A 17,597-nucleotide genomic window follows, 5' to 3' on the forward strand; every position below is an offset into this window, starting at 1 on the left:
TCTGACAGATTTCACGTCACCCAGCATTCACGCTCCTGTGTTGCGAAGAAGACGCTTCATCTCCAAAGCCACCTTCACCACTGGGGGTCGTCACCACAAAGGATCACGGAACTGGAACAACAACTCATGGAGAGCTGGAGACCAGAGCAAAAGAAACAGAGAGACAGCATTGCTGAGGAAGGCATCGTTTCAGCGTCTTATGGTGTGTATTGTGAGCTCCGAGGCTCGAGGTTTCTGAGGGACATCTTGACAACATTCACCGTGCTGTTGAACAAAGACGGCTACGCTCGGCACTATTGGCCTAGACATCACATTAGAGTTATTTTATACATTTATCTGCCACTCTGTGGTTTGAGTCCTGCTTGGGGTGCCTTGCAATGGACTGGCATCCCATCCTGGGTGTGTCCCCTCCCCCTCCAGCCTTGCACCCTGTGTTGCCGGGTTAGGCTCCGGCTCGCCATGACCCCACTTGGGACAAGCGGTTTCAGTCAGTGTGTGTGTGTGTGTGTGTGAGAGAGATTTATCTGGCACTTTTCTCCAAAGTTACTTCGGCCGATTTGACCTATTCATACAACTGGTTACTTTCTACTGGATCGCTGTGTGGTAAGCACCCTGGTCAAGGGGACTAGAGCAGAAGGTGGGATTTGAACATAGGTTCTTCAAGAGCAAGGCAGCAGCTCTTATCACTATGGTACTTCCTGGCCTTGAACCAACTTAACCGCTGTGATGTAAATATACCACAGTATACAAACGTACAAAGAACTGATGTCATATTTCCAGCTAAGACTCCTTTAGGCCGGTTTGTCAACGAAAAGAAGAGCTCGTGTAAGAGGAGAAAACGGAAGTAACGACAAAGGCCTGAAACGTGTGGTTTATTCAGACGCTGAGAAAGGACTGTCGCATTCACTCGAGTGTGTTTTGCTGCAAAACGTTCACTTCTCCTTTTGGGACAGTTGTGCAGTTCTGCAAGGCGAGCGGAGGGCATGTTGTTCGTGACACTCTTGGGGACACCTGCCCGAGAGTTTTTGGAGAGAGCCGTCCAAGGCAAATTGCACCATTTCCTATTGCAGCTTCATCCTTTCCTGCATTCTTTGAAGGCGTCGCGGAGCTGCCTGTTGACACACGTCAGAGAGACGCAAACAAAGCAATAAGGAAGTTCGGGTTAGCATTTCAGGTTGAGGCGGTAGACTCGAGAGAGCGAGGGAACGAGGGAGTCAGGAAGCGAGGGAGTGGCTTGCGGGGCCCGTCGGAGCAACAGCTCAGGTGATCTCAAACATAAACCAGAGCTCCCTGTCCCGGTCGCAGCTCAGACGTACGCGGTGAGCATGGCGAACACACTTCCCGTCCTGTGGGCCCTCACGGCAGCTGCCTTGCTTTGTCGCTCAGGTACGTCTCCTCAATCGCTGTTCTGCGCTCTTGAAACTCAACGCAGGCTGAGCGCAAAGTGCTTCTGCTGTAGCAATGTCCTGCCTGAAACCAAACTCACGTAAGCGCTCGAGTCGCCTTTTTCAGTCGCTCGATCGGGTGCAGCCTGGAGGAAAATTGCTTATGATGAAAATATAACTGCGTTTTGGGTTACGTGCTGAGTAGCGAACGCTTTTGTGTCACTTGCACGTCTCTCATTTTCTGACTATTTGGGAGGAGAGGAGCAAAAAAAACTGTCAAACACTTTAAGAGAGAAGAAACTGAAAATTTTAAAGCCCTCTACGAGGGAATAAATAAATGATGGTAATAAAAACACGGGCAGCTGCATTTGGCTCCAGAGGTTGCCGGTTCGATCCCCACCTCTGGCTGTAGTACCCTTGAGCAGGGTGTTTGCCCGGCTATTACTCCTTCGTCTGGTTGTGTACCTGGGTACCTAGTTGTGGCCCTGTGATGGACTGGTGTCCCGTCCAGGGTGTTCCCCCTGCACCCCGTCCCTTCAGCCTTGTGCCCATTGTCTCTGGGATAGGCTCCGGCTCACCGTGACCTTGCTGGGAACAAGCGGTTATTGACATTGGTTGGTTGGTTGGTTGGTAATAAAAATAATTTGTAATGTTGAAAATTCCAGGTTTGAATCCCAGTCTGCTGTAGAGCCCATGATGAAGAGATTTACCTGGGATTACTCTAGTTCAGGGGTGCGGTGGTGCAGTGGGTTGGACCACAGTCCTGCTCTCCGGTGGGTCTAGGGTTTGACTCCTGCTTGGGGTGCCTTGTGATGGACTGCTGTCCCGTCCTGCGTGTGTCCCCTCCCCTTACGCCTGGTGTTGCCGGGTAGGCTCCGGTTCCCTGCGACCACGTATGGGACAAGCGGTTCTGAAAGTGTGTGTGTACTCTAGTTCAAGTATCCAGTTATAAAAGAGGAATTATTGTGTAAACTTCTTCATCCTATACTGAAAATCAGCTGTACAATGGGGTTGGCTAAAAAGAGGTATAAAAGCAGTCTTTGTACAATGAAACATAATATATACATTATACAGACGAACACAACAAATAACTAGAGGTTTTCTAGACTTGATTATTACCTTTATCGACTCTTACTTGCTACTGACGGTTCCACTGTTTCTGTTTGCTTTTGCGTGGCTCCTTGCTCATTATCCCAGAGCAGTTTGTTTCAAGCTTTTGGAGTAAAAAAGGGAAATTTGACCCTCGGAAAGAGTGCGTACATGTAATAACGCTTCTTCGGACCCTCCACTTTATGATGAGGCTGTACCCTGCAATTACCTGCTCAGTTACTCAAGAGGAAAGGCAGCCCTTTGCTACAGCGGGTGATCCTCCACTTTCCCCTGGATGGTCCCAGATTGACTCAGAGAGGCGGACAGATGCCAAGTGGCGCCACAGCCTACGGGAACACTTTTCAGAAATTTTATTTGAACGGATTCGTACGTTTCTGCACGAAAACCCTTTGTGGTTTCAAGCTGTTTCCTATGTATTCCATTTTCACAACATGTGCAGGGTACAAATTACGTAAGGCGCTACTCATATGCTCAGTATGAAAACACAGCATTGCAGCCACTCCACTTCCCAACCAAGAGCAAGAAGACAAGAAGTCTTCTGTCGCAATTTGTACCGCGTTTCTGTTTCCCTTTATTTCAAAGTATCAAACTAGGGATCCAATGCGTACTCCTTCTTACATTCCAGTTACCCAATGAGCAGTGGAAAAGCACTGATCTGATTGTCGATTTCAAGAGGAGCCAGTTGAAGTGGTTCCGGGACTTGGAATGTCCCCCCTGGGTGCCCCACGCCGATGGTGTATGAGGAAGGCCCCGGGGCAGACCAGCACACACTGGACAGATTACGTCTCTGATCCGGCCTAGGAGCACTTGGGCGTCTCCCAGTAGGAGCTGGAGACTGCTGCTGTGAATTGGGAAGCGTGGTCCATCCTGCTCAGCCTCTTGTCACCGAGTTACACAAGTGCCAAATGGATGAAAGGACAGATATGGATATATGTGTCTATGTATATGATGTACATATTAATGGTTTTATACTACAAATCTATCTAGGTGGTAATAAAAATCTTAAAAGAGAAAGGTAAATTACAGCCCCCTCCCATGACAAAGGTGGGTGTCAGAGTGAGTAGCACTGCTGCCTCACAGTGTCTGGGTGGCGTGAGAGGACATGGGTTCGATCTCTACTCAGTCTGTGTGGAGTTTGCATGTTCTCCCCGTGTCTGCGTGGGTTTCCTCCGGGTGCTCCGGTTTCCTCCCACAGTCCAAAGACGTGCTGTTCAGGTTCACCCACAGTGTGTGAGTAACAGAGAGAGTGTGTTGCACTGATTTATGGGTGGGTGACCCATTGTAAGTAGTGTATCTAGCAGTGTAAGTCACTGCGGTGAATAAGGTGTGTGGGTTGATAACGCTACATAGAATTTGCTGGAAGTCACTTTGGGGGGAAAAAAGTGCCTGCTAAATAAATGTAATGCTTTTCTGACAAGCTGTTCATAAGGTGAATTCTCATAACTCAAAGACATAATTACCATTAGTTCTGATCTTACATTTTTTTATGTTTTCCTGAGCCTCAAAATTGGCAATCGGGGTTCTTTTTCCACTAATACTGATTATGGCATCAAATCTCTTTAAAATTAATTCAGTTACTGCAATAGCTGATATCAGTTATCAATAATTAATTTCTTGGCTCTCTGCTATGGGGGTACGGTGGTGCAATGGGTTGGACCGGGTCCTACTCTCCAGGGGGTCTGGGGTTTGAGTCCCACTTGTGGTGCCTTGCGATAGACTGGTGTCCCGTCCTGGGTGTGTCTCCTCCCCCTCTGGCCTTATGCCCTGTGTTGCTGGGTAGGCTCCGGTTCCCCACGACCCTGTATGGGACAAGAAGTTCAGAAAGTGTGTGTGTGTGGCTCTCTGCTAAGTATTAGTGACTATACTCCAGTAACGTTTCTTACAATATACTCTATTAATTACTATGAACGACTGACAACCTTCAGCTCTTTCGTAGCTATTTTGTATCATGTACTGTTCGCTTAACAAATGCTTACAAACCAAACCGATATACATGCATTCTCCTCGTGTTCACTTGGGTTTCTCCCACGAAACAAAGAGGTGTTTCATATATGACGGCTGCATGTGGTATTCATGAAACGTTTATTATGAAACGAGGGGTTTGTCTGCAAATAAACCTATTCCAATGACTTGGATTGCTGAAGAGCATCCCATTTGAGCAGGAACACGTGTTTATTGTAAATAATTGTGAATAACAGGAATTGTGGGAAACAGAAGCTAGTTGCAGGGGTGTGGCGGCACAGCAGGCTTGGCCTGTGCCTGCTCTCCGGTGGGTCTGGGGTTCAAGTCCTACTTGGGGTGCCTTGCAATGGACTAGCATCCCATCCTGGGTGTGTCCCGTCCCCCTTTGGCCTTACATCCTGTGTTGCTGGGTTAGGCTCTGGTTTGCCACAACCCTGCTTAGGATGAGTGGTTTCAGATAATGTGTGTGTCAAATAGTTGTTCAAGCAACAAGGGGGTGATGAGGGGATAAGTGCCTGTTGGGGAGAGTACGACTGGCTTGAGGGGCAGCTCCTTGAGGAAAATAGTGTCCTTGGACCAAGAGTATTATTTTCTTGTGTACTCGCCGATGGGAAATAGTGAACGTGTTAGACATGGACATGCTGCCTGTCGGTCTTCCAATAAACATTAGTAATGAACACTGTCCGTGTGTCCTTCTTTGCCCCATCGGAGTCCACAGCGGCGCACGCTAAGTCCCAGACAAGGTAATAAACTTATCGGGAAGTAACCCGAGGTCAGGAACCCTTTTTCAGGTTGATTACCCATAAGTACAGAGACACTGTGCAACTGTCCCTTTGAAAGGACTTTGTGTAAAAGCTCACAGAGGAAACTTCACATTGAGAAAGAGGTTGTATGAGCTCAAGTCATGATGATGCACTAAAATACGGGCAGGAAATTGCACAGAGGACTGCAGCTGACACGTCATGCCGATGCCACGGTGGTTTCTCCTCTCCACAGCGAGCTTCCGTCCTGAGTTGGATGGGGTGAAGGACTACGAGGTGATCACACCAGTCCGACTGCACACTTTGCACAGGAGAGATACCCAGGTGACATTCCTCTTTCCAACAAAAAACTCTTTTCAGTAAAAATCACCTGAATAAAAAATACAAGCTAGAAATATCTTTTCACAGTACAATTCTGTATAATAAATCAGTGTCTGTGCATAGACAGTATTTATTATATATGTCACTGTATATATATATATATATATATATACACATATATACATATATATATATATATATATATACACACACACACACACACACACACACACACACACACACACAGTCCTGCTTGAAAGTATGTGAGCCCTCCAGGGATTATCATTATTCTTGTATACATAATTACAATAAACCTCTAAAATAAATGATTCATTTACACACTTTGTAGTTTCCCGATAGTTTCTAGATTTTAGTTACCTACTTGGTTTAACCAATGCAACAATCCAAACTTGGGGGTCACTTATTTTTGCTACACACATAATTTCTTCTAAAGCAACATATGGATTTGCTTTTTACACACCTATTATGTCAGATGAGGAAGACTGTTTCTCATTAAATAATGATTTCGTAGTAAAACCATACTTCCAAGCAGTATTTTATGTGTACGCATAGATACATATTTTAAAAACTATATTTTTCAAACCAGGGTTCTGTTTTCCAATAATATTGATTACGGCATCAAGGTCCAGAAAACATAAATGTAATTTAATGTCATGTCTGCAGTCCTCCCGACCTGACGTGATGAAGTATAAGATACCGGTCGAGGGAAAGGACACTGTGATGCACTTGGAGAAAAACGAGTGAGTCCATTTAACTGCGAGATCCAGCTTTAATCTGTCGAACGTGCCGAAATGATGAAAATCACAAACCGCCGTCTGATGAGAAAATTTCTCTCACTTCCTTTTACGCCGATAATGTGTGCATTGTTCTGTTGTTAAACCTGCTTTCACAAGATGAGGGAATGCATTGTGCGACTTCACCCCACCATCAATTTAGCAATTCACAATTTTGCAACCTGGTCTTGCGTGCTCTTTTGACACCTTCTATGTCAAATCAGCTCATTTCCGCAACAGTATCGGCCACAATGCCATCGTGTAGAGGAAATAGCAGCGATGGATAACTCGTGTAGTTTTGATGATCATCACCTGCGTATGGATGAGAGAGAGGACACTTGTATAAGTGTCAGTCAAAACGTTATGGGAAACAACGCTTTTGCTGCCGTGAACAGCAACAGGAACTGTGTCATACTGTTGGGAAAGTCACACTCATTCAGCAGAGGACATCAGTCTATGAGCTCATGAGAAGTGTGTGTTTTTCTTAACCAAGTCATTCATGAGCCCCAGGAGAGCTGTTTTAAATGAGGTGATTAGATGGCTGAAACGGTGTTTTTCCCCAGGGGTTTACTGGCAGAAGGCTACAGCGAGACGACCTACACCCAGGATGGGACCCCAGTCACTTCCACCCCACAGAACTTGGTGAGGGACAAATACAGAATGTCACGTAGGAGTTACGTGACAAAAGCGGATTTCATGTCTTCCTGGCATCGGTAACGTTCATCTCAACGAAACAATATCCGTAGTACAAGCAGTAGAAAGGAAAGATGTCTCAGCAGCATGATTGTGTTGTGGTCAAATCTCATCGAAACTAAACTAAACTCAACTGGACTTCTTCAGCTGCGCGTCTTTGTGAGCCTTTGGAAAGGGACTCCGGCACTCATGTGTTCTTGCTGCCCACACACAGGACGACTGCTACTACCATGGGAGGATAGTGAATGACTCAGAGTCCACGGTCAGCTTGAGCACTTGCGACGGTCTGAGGTTGGAACGACACCTCCGCCCACATCTCACTATAAATAGCTTCAATCCGTTTCTCACAAGTAGCATCGGTGATACATTTCAGAGGTTCACTGATGGCTTTTAATGACAGTGAACTATCTTTGTCTATCTCTCTCGCTCACACACACACACCAGGGTAACAACTGTATAAGGAAAAGAATGAGTGCAAGTACAAAAATAATACTTGTATGGAAATACAACATTCACAGCTGAAAGGTTGAGTGAATAATAAGTTAAAGTATGTTGGATGCCACGTGTGCCAGTATGTTGGATGCCAGTCCCCATGGTATGTGTCCTTAACACCCAGGGGCTACTTCAGGACAGCTGCGCGACAGTACCTGATCGAACCTCTGTCAGGTGCGGAGGACGGAGCCCACGCCCTCTTCAAATACGAGGCCGTGAACGCGGAACCGCCAGTGTGTGGGGTCACCAACAGCAGCTGGGAGCCCGTTTACCCCCCATTGATCAGCAAATCGCGCTCCCGTAGCTCAGTAAGAGTTGCCCCGCCCACACACGCTCACATCGCCGTTCTCCAAAACGGTATTAACTTGTAAAAGACATCAAGACCTGGAAGTGGTACCACTCTCGTATTGGTTATTCTCTTGATTTACTTTATTTGGTCTTTCTGCCGCAGGGTCTCTCCCCGCTTCAGCAGCAGAAGTACGTGGAGCTTTACCTTGTTGCAGACAACAGGGAGGTATGGATGAGGCCCCGGCATTTATGGTCTACTGCGGTCCGTTTTCGGCTGACTGCCCAGCTGATTTTGGGACGTACTTTTGGAGAAGTGCGCTTTCTTACGACATGCACTTCTGCTTATCGTTTCAGTACAAGAAAATGAACAGCGATATAAATGAAGTGCGGAAAAGGATATTTGAGATTGTGAATTATGTCAACGTGGTGAGTGACGTACAGCGAACGGGAAGGTTTCCTGTAAGCCGGCGACAACGTTAAAACTCTGTGGTGTGGAAAGAGCCGCCTTACATCGCCATTTATTCACTTAGCAGCTGCTTTTCTCCGAAGTGACACACATTTCAGAGAGCAATACGATGTGTGCGTTACGCCAAGAGAAGGAAAGATCTTTATATCACACTAAGCATCGGTGGCCCTCACACTTCATTCTTTTACTCAACACACCACATTTCACATCATCATATACTGTGGTGAAAGCCACCGGTAGTGCTACATAAATTATTAAAAAAAACATAATTAACTGAAACACTCATAGCATAATGATGAATGCAGGGGGTAATTAATCCAGATTCATTCCCTCTTCCTGACCTTCTCTGTGCACACAGGTGTACAAGCCTCTCAAAACCTTTATAGCCCTCATCGGACTGGAGATATGGACAGACCAGGACAAAATCTCTGTGACAACCCCTGCTGGATCGACCCTGGATGCCTTCACCAACTGGAGAAACAACTACCTACTGAAGACCAAACCACACGACAACGCTCATCTGATCTCGTGGGTCTCGTCGTCTCTGCTGTTGCTCGCTGCACCAAACAGGCTCAGTGCTAAGGTCCAGCATGGGCCTGATGTCTGTCCCCTCTCTTGCAGTGGCATTGATTTCGACGGAGCTACAGTGGGACTGGCCTACATCGGTAGTCTGTGCACAGGTCACTCCACCGGGGTGGTCCAGGTACTGTGGATTTGGTGACATCTCCAGCTCCGCAAGAGCATCTACACCACATCTTATACAACTCTGTTGGACCCTGAAGGTTCTGTAGTCTGAGACACCAAGCTCAATGGGTGCATCCTTAATCCCTGGGAAAAGTAGCAATTTCATTCCACACGTGTCTATTGCTCACTTCGAAGACTAAATCCACACTGACATAATGTCTCGAGAAACGGGAAGGGTACTGACCGTTGCGTCACGGCGTCTTCTACTAAGTACGTGCAAACTGCGCAGGGTCACATTCTGTAAAATTAAACATCCACGTGATTTATTTAGCACTTACTATCGAAGCCAGAGTGTGATGCGTCTATTAAATGACCATTTTCAGGATCACAACTCCAGGGCCATTGCAGTAGGGGCAACGCTGGCCCACGAGATGGGGCACAACCTGGGTATGAATCATGACTCCAGTTCCTGCATCTGCACAGGCAGCACCTGCATCATGTCCGCTGCTCTCAGGTGGGACCTTACAGCATTCAGTGAGGTACTATTTCATCCATTTGCAGCAGGCGATGAAGTACTCATTTACTTTACCGCGTGGTTTCCTTTCAGCTACGACATTCCCGAGAACTTCAGCAGCTGCAGCGATGCAAACTACGAGCAGTTCCTCACCTCGCGCAATCCGCCGTGCCTCTTCAACAAGCCGGACTATATGTCACTCATCTCCACGCCGAAGTGTGGAAATGGCTTCGTAGAGAATGGAGAGCAATGTGACTGTGGTACCGTTGAGGTAAGACCCAGGTTGCTGCCACGGCGACATTTTTACAGAGGTAAATAGAGACGGAGGCAATGTAACCTCAGGCACGTATGTATTCCTTTTGCTCCGAGTCATAATAAGAATGGTAAGATGCTTTACGCATCTTTTCGAAGATTTTACAAATAATTTTCAAGTGAAATTCTAATAACCGAAGTAACAAAACATACGTGTACGTCACAGTAGTCATGACTTTGCAAAACAGTGGCTGCATTGTTAACGAGCAGTTCGAAAAGCCTCCGAAATAAATGGGATTTGGAGAAAACAAGAATGAGTAAAAAGCCATGTTTTACAGTTGCATTTATTCATTTAGCAGGCGCTTTTCTCCAAAGCGTCATACGTCTCTGAGAACAATACGAAAAGTGCATTACACCAAGAGGAAAGACATTTTAACAGAGTGGTTTTCTTTATCAGCGCCGATTTCACCTTACAGAGCCGCAGGAATGTCCTTTGTTTATCGGTGGGGTACACGATATCTCAGCCGCTGTGGGTGACCCAAACACAACATCAGCCCTCGCTTTCAACTGTACACCGTATGGAAAAAATTTATAGCAGGACAACCGTGTGCTGAACATACATGCACAGCCTGCTCCCTTGCCAAGGTATCCAGGGGCCCCATTTACTCCCAAGAATCCCTTTGACAAGCTCAGACATAACTGGTTAGTTACACTGAGAAATGGAGCAAAGAAAAGAGTGATCTAAATTAATAAATGCAAATGTTTTTTTCCAGTGCTGCTAGCTGTCAGGAAAACTACGCAGCTTGCTAAAAGTGCGGCTGTCTCCCCATCATTAATATCAGCACAATATATAATAGGGTTACCCGAGGGACTCCTCACAAATCCACTTTTGGGATAGCTGATCATCAGTAATGTCTCTGACAGCAAAGGTTTCCTGGGGGTAACGTTTCAGGATAGGTATGCTCATTATCAGGAATGTGTTCCAACTCGCAAGGAAGAATGATCAGTATCTCCAAGCAGCAGCCTATTTACAAATGTCTCACAACGCTCATCTTTGAAGAAATTACCACCCTTTCAAGCAATCAAACTTCTTAATTGCATTAAAATGTACTATTACAGTTTTATTACATTAATTTTCATCTTTGTACCTCCCTAACCTTCCATCAGTTTTTAATTCCCACCTTGCAATCTTCCTTCATCTGACTCCCCCCCCTAAGAATACCAGGGAACCTCTTCACATGAACCCCTTTAAATCCATGATTAAGACTCGCATGCTTTTCAGAATTGCTTTCAAATGGCACGTTTACATGCTTCCTTTCTTTTCATTTTCCCAGCCAGCATTTTCTCATTAGCTGGATGTTTCTTTTTTTTGATTTTCTGTTTAATTTCACTGATGTTTTGTTGCTGTCATTTATTTACTGTATCTAAAGGGTATATACTGTACCTTATGTTTCTTTTTACTGTAAAATGCTTTGAAAAAATTGCTTTTAAAAGCACTGTATTAAATAGTAGATGGTAAAAAAAAAAAAAAAAATTTTTTGAACACCTTCAAAAGGCATCTTGAGTGTGAGATTAGAAAAAGTGTATGGGTGAGTGATAACTGATTAGGTGTTAGCTGCTGTGATTGCCTGGTACAGGTAGTGCCATGATATCTTGCCTTGTTTCAACAGGAATGCAAAAATCCCTGCTGCAATGCCACAACCTGCACCCTGACAGCAGGGTCACAGTGTTCTGCTGGAGACTGCTGTGAGGACTGCAAGGTGAGTGACAGACTGCCATGTGTCGCACTTACCACACCATAATCACATCACAGGCACAAAATCCCACCTGACGAGTTACTGGTCATCCTACCGTAGACCCTGAGCTTCCTGGCATATGCTCTGGATCAGCAGAAAAAAACTCACTGAAATATTCTGTTACACCCCTGGCAGGATTTACTACAGCAGAATAACACACCATTTACCCAGTCACATTTCCAGCAGTACTGAACTTTGGTCTTTAGTGCCTTCTTGCAAATATGACAAATGCACAGGTATTTATTATGAACCTTTATTTAGCTGATGCCTTTGTCCAAGGAGCCTTACTATGTTAATACATTTTACAATGAATTTACCCATTGTTTCAGCAGAATATTCTTGCAATATTCACACTCAATTCAGATGAAATACTCTGATCAAGGGTATTACAGCAGAGATTCAAACCAGCAACCTTCAAACTGAAAGGCCTAGGTTTATGTTCTGGTTTTACACATATGCATGAAAAACAAGTGCTAAGAACTCAAAGAAACAGTTTCAGTAAAAAGCGGGTGCTGTATTTTCAGTGGATACAAGTACACATGGTACAGTTTAAACATGATATAACAACTCTGTTGTGTGTGAATGGTATCACATAGCAGCTAGTCTTAAAACATATTGACTGTATCAGAAATTTTCCATGTGGAGATACCCCTGTCTAGCTGTGTGGTTTAGCAGGTAATTCCTTGGTACCGATTCGGTCTATAGTTCACGCCACCCTCCAGAGTGTGCAGACGGCAGCAAGACGAATGCGACCTGGCCGAGTACTGCACAGGGAAGTCTACGGAATGCCCGGAAGACGTCTTCACTGTCAACGGGCTCCCCTGCAAGGGCGGCCAGAGTTACTGCTACAACGGGTTGTGTCCCACAAAGGCAGATCAGTGTGTCAAAGTCTGGGGCAGCAGTAAGTATGACTGAATTCCACGACTTACCGAACCTCACCCTCCAACTATTAAATTTACTGAAACTATACTTAGTGAAAGTCACCTGCTACGAAGTTCCTTACTTCACTTTCATCTTTCAAAATTAATGAAGTTCTTATCTGTCAATCGATTGATCCATATGCCCATTTATCTATCCATCTTTGCAACTCCAAACTTGGTCTAACAAAATGTATCTCTGCAAAGCCCAGGTCACTTGTTACACTACACACAATGGACATTACCATGGTTATGTATTCATAAGCCCAAATTACCATGGCGCCAGATTCACTCCACAGAACACATTCTCTGGAAGGGGACAAGAAGTCAAAGGCCTAATCCCTAAAATCTTCTTTCTCAGCTGCTGAAGTGGCAAAACCATCTTGCTATGACCAAAACACCAGAGGAACGTATTATGCCTTCTGCAACCGTCCATCCAGGGAACAGTACATTGGATGTCAGAAAAAGTAAGAGCTGAGGAGCATCTCGTTCGCAAATCCCTCAACTTGGGGGCAGAAAAAAGGCAGGATTGACCACGTCCTCTCATGTGTGCCTGCAGGGATGTGATGTGCGGGAAGCTATTCTGCATCGAAGGCAATGACAACCCCAACTACAACCGCTTTGTGAAGTTCCTTGACTGCAAAGCTATATTCAGCGATGATCCAGATAATGACTTTGGCCAAGTGGACACCGGGACCAAGTGTGGCGATGGAATGGTAAGGTCTTGCCCACTGGAACAGGGTGGGAGTATCAAGGGATGTGGCGATACAAACTGCATTAATCTATACAAGAATGGGAATGTTTCCTTCGACCACTCAAGGCCTGTTGACACGTGCTGCGGAAATGCATTCCAACCTATCTCCCTATCTCCCATTCCTAGGTCTGCAAGGACCACGAGTGCGTGAATCTGGAGACAGCCTACCGAGCAACAAACTGCTCAGCACGTTGCAAGGGCCATGCAGTAAGCCCTTGGCTTTCTGGCACTTCAGCAGCCGAAAGCCTCATACTGAAACAAGTGTGGGCGATCGCTGCCTTGCGGCCAGTATTAGCACAAATCAAGCACCATATCATGCAAATACGGTATATAAATTTGAAAAGTTTAATCATCGTTACAAGAGACACTTTTTGGTCCAGTTACCCAACACCTATTGATGCACGGTGCACAAAGCAAGCACCTAGAATAACAGGGTCAACTGGTAGTGTAGTGCTTAGAGCTACTGCCTAAGGACCCAAAGGTTATAGGTTTGACTCCCCCCTCCAGCTGTAGTATCCTTGAGCAAGGTACTTACCCTAAACTGCTCCAGTAACATTACCCAGGTGTATAAATTAATACATCATTGTAGGTACATTAACATTATAAGTCACTTTGGGGGGAAAAAGTGTTGGCTAAATGAATAAAGTAGCTGGCATTTCCCAACACCAGACTCTGTCCCGCAGGTGTGTAACCACAAGCAGGAGTGCCAGTGTGAGCCAGGGTGGCTGCCACCAAACTGTGACAGCAAGGAATACACACCACTGTCTCCAGGTACGTGTGTGGACTCTGGTTTTATATACTGTCAAATCTTACCGAAATGTCTTATTTCAATGAAAGAAAGGAGATTAATGCTTCCTGTATGATTGTTTCCAAAATTGTTGTGCTGTGTATGAAGCGTTTGTGTTTCAAATACTTTTTTTTTCTTTTCTTCATTATAAAGTTGGGGGGAATAATCTGAAAAGTATTCTCACATCTGAAGCCCCATCAGTCATTTCAAGGCTGCTTTTCCCACTACTTAGATACTGGTTTCCTCATTTTTCTTAGTAAAGCAATGAAATGTCCTTGTACCAAAAAACAAAAGGAATGCTATTAGTGCCAGAAATATAATAGTACACATCATGGGGATTCCTACTGCTTAAACTGAATTTAAAGAATGGGAAAAGCAGGAAATCTGAATATGCAAACCATTTGAATCATAGGTGGTACCAGTGAAAAGTATGAGTACGCCTGAGCAGAACTTGCGTGGGATGAAATGCAGAGTCCAAGGAAAACTTTTCACTTTTACATGTATTCATTTAGCAGACGCTTTTCTGCAGTGACTTCCATCGAACCTTGCGTTGCATTTAGGGGCTACCTTTCCGCCCAAGGTGACTTACGCTGTTAAACAAAGTGAGTCCCTCATCTCTGCACCATAGCAACTCGCAGGTATGCCACATGTCTGGGACCTGGAGCATAAGAGCTGAGAAGTCATGTGGGCTCATTTCCTGATCAAAACTGTTACCCGAGTGTCCCGTGAACGCAGCCTAGTTTCCGACAAGCGCGCTCAAGCGTTTGACTGGTACCATAGAGGAATCCCAAAGGGTTTGTAATTTAAGCCTGTAAGAAGAGGTAACTGTTTCACCGTGATTTTGAGGATTAAAGTAACTGTGTTGAACAGCAGGTGGGCGCTCGGTCCTGCACAGGGGTAAGTGGCACTGGTCCATCCACATCTGCTGATAAAACTGCCCGCACGCTTCCTGCTGCTCTTTGAAATAAAAAAAAAAAAGAGAACTGAGCACTGGGGTTAATAATAGTGGCTGCTGCACATAAGACATGGGGCCACATGCATCACGACACAGCTGTCTCAGTTAAAATCAATTAAAAAAAAAATAAATAACTCGAAGCGGCTCAGGGCGATCACCTCTAAAACACTCGGCGAGCTACATGGTGACCAGCACTTGCTTTGCACCCTTTCTGTGTGATCTGAAGTTTGGCACAGCACCCTAAATCCGGTCACCCAGTGGAGGGAATTTTCAATAATTGAAACTTATTTTTAAATGGTCACTCGAAGCACAGTGGGACTCTGTGGGATGAGACATTAATCAATGCTTTTTTTTTGGTTTAGGAACAATTATCACCATCATAGTGATTGTCATCCTCTTGATCTTGATCGTGGTTGGCGGGCTTGGAGCGTTCCTGTACATGCGCAAACGCCGAGCCTCAACATCCCACAGGTGAGCAAAAACATGTAAAGCGGCTCTCTCAAGCGCATGGCCACACACACACACACACACACACACACACGAGTATTTGTACACCGACACTTCCCGCCGTTGTGCTTTCAGACGCGTGCGCCTCAATGACAAGCCGGGAGTGAACAATCCTGCCTTCAACCATCAGCCGAAACCGTCTGATTTCCAAGTGCAGGTAGCAGAGCCCGCCAAACTGCATGTTGGTACCACCTATGCGGTACCGTGGGGAATCCGGTCACACCCCTTACACATCCTCTGTGCTCCCGGCACGTGTTTATCAGCATCATTCTGGAGAACTGGTCGTACTCACGACTGGACAGCCACCTGTTTATACACATGCAAAACTTTTTAAAGGACGCATAAGGCTATAATCTTGAGTTTTCCTCCCATGCCTACTCAGTGATATTTCTTAATTCAGCAGATTTAGTCTCTTCCCTTTGGTGAAATTTTTTTCAGGTGCAACGCCCCAAAGGACCCCCTCCGCCTCCACCCACCATCTCTGCTCAAGCTCAGTCTCCAGCGCACAACCTGGTTGCTGCACGAAAGGTAGCAATGAAAACTAGAGAACCGAACAAAGATGTCCCGATAGCCTGTCATGAAATTCCAAAACCATGACTGAGCATCCTGGTCGAACCCCTGACTTTCTTTGCCCCTCAGACTTGTTCAGACTCACACTTGGTTAAATTGTGATCTCTTTTACAACAGATACTACATTTCTCATTTAGACATAACTAAAGAATTGGAAACAGACTTACCGATGCATCATAAAGGACTTCTGACCAGCAGGTTGCTGGTTCATGTTCCAGGAGAGGCTTTGTTGCATTAGTGAATCACTAATGAAGTTGTAGGCTATGTATAGCCTTTATTCATTTATTGCCTTCCATCTCCCGTGTAGGCTCTGAGACCACCACCACCTCCTCGCGTGTGACACCCAGTCTTCCGTGATGCAGACACACCCACCCGATCGCTCACACGTGTCTGGGCAGGGGCACTGCTGGGTGCCGAGTGCACTCAACCCATCGCTCCAGCATCGACTGACACGATTTCATACATGAGACTTTTACGTGACAGAAAAGTGTCCCGTCAGTCACAAGCCACCAGGACTCCAATAGTTAACCAAGGGCTTCTGAACTTTGGATGTTTCCATCCTGAAACTCACCATGAATGAGCTGCTGATCAGTGTTGACCTGAAAGGTTTCCTTCTCGCTTAATTTCACATAAAAACACAAGCTAATATTAGAGTTGACTTTAAATTGTAACTGCATTGGTGGGTGTTCATTTTAATCTATAGGAATATTTTAATACTGTAATTTTTTTGCACTTAAGTGAATTTTCTTTTCTGAAATGTGATGTAATTATGGTGTATTGTTTACAGTCCCCTCATGTAGTTTAAATCAACTATACTGCTAGATCATAATTAATGTCCTTGAGGAAGGACACAAGCCATATGTGGATACAATTTCACATAAAACAAATTCACAAAATGCTAAAGAGGATTTAAGAGGACAGCTTTGGGCAAAGTGGTCAAGGTTTTTGACCAAAGCGTTCAGTAGGTAGGAGTAGGAGACTCTGCCGCTCCTTCACGGCACTGACCTCTCCAGGCAAGGAACTTGAACTGGAGTTTTAGAAGTATTTTCTACATAGCAAGAGAAAATTTTTTTTTTTTTTTTTTTTTTTATAAAAAAACCAAGATCTTGTAAAGACTTTTAAAAATGTTTCCCTAATATGTAAAGTTCAATTTTATATAGCATGTTTACGTTTATTTATTTTCCAACAACTAAATGCACATTGTGATTTTTTTCTTTGTCAGCAATGTGTTAATATTGTGAAGTCATTTATACTTTAATAAATTTATACTATAAAATAACACAATGCATTTAAAGTGAATCTTTATGCCAACAGCATAAATTCATACAAACACAATACTGAATAATCCAACATATATAAATAAAAAAAAATTCCGTGCAAGATGCTCAGTGTCCCGCAGAGAGGGGGAAAAAAATTGACAGTAACCTGTATAGGGGGTATTTCATCTTCTACCTGAAATTCTTAAATAATCTAAATTTGCAGTGAAACTTATGACATCACAATATAGTTAATAATGAAACTAAACAGTAGAGGTCAGTAATAGACTGGAAATTACAGTAACAGTTGACTGAACTGAGCCACATATGTTG

At 44.8% G+C, this 17,597-nt stretch overlaps 1 protein-coding gene across 1 annotated transcript; it reads left to right on the plus strand.

The window, feature by feature from the left end:
• Positions 1-1,161: 1,161 nt before the first annotated feature.
• On the plus strand, positions 1,162-17,219 carry LOC108929529 (zinc metalloproteinase-disintegrin-like batroxstatin-1). The gene is made up of 22 exons (XM_018744126.2): positions 1,162-1,386; positions 5,454-5,542; positions 6,224-6,300; positions 6,897-6,975; positions 7,241-7,317; positions 7,643-7,826; positions 7,970-8,032; positions 8,161-8,232; positions 8,631-8,800; positions 8,894-8,975; positions 9,340-9,470; positions 9,564-9,741; positions 11,393-11,482; positions 12,224-12,419; positions 12,797-12,902; positions 12,995-13,151; positions 13,316-13,396; positions 13,873-13,960; positions 15,294-15,402; positions 15,514-15,595; positions 15,877-15,966; positions 16,316-17,219. Exons 1-22 carry the CDS (start codon positions 1,326-1,328, stop codon positions 16,346-16,348), a joined length of 2,295 nt encoding a protein of 764 aa, XP_018599642.2. The 5' UTR covers positions 1,162-1,325; the 3' UTR covers positions 16,349-17,219.
• Positions 17,220-17,597: the final 378 nt, after the last annotated feature.

This window comes from Scleropages formosus, chromosome 12 (genome assembly GCF_900964775.1).
Source record: "Scleropages formosus chromosome 12, fSclFor1.1, whole genome shotgun sequence".
NCBI classification, from domain to species: domain Eukaryota; kingdom Metazoa; phylum Chordata; class Actinopteri; order Osteoglossiformes; family Osteoglossidae; genus Scleropages; species Scleropages formosus.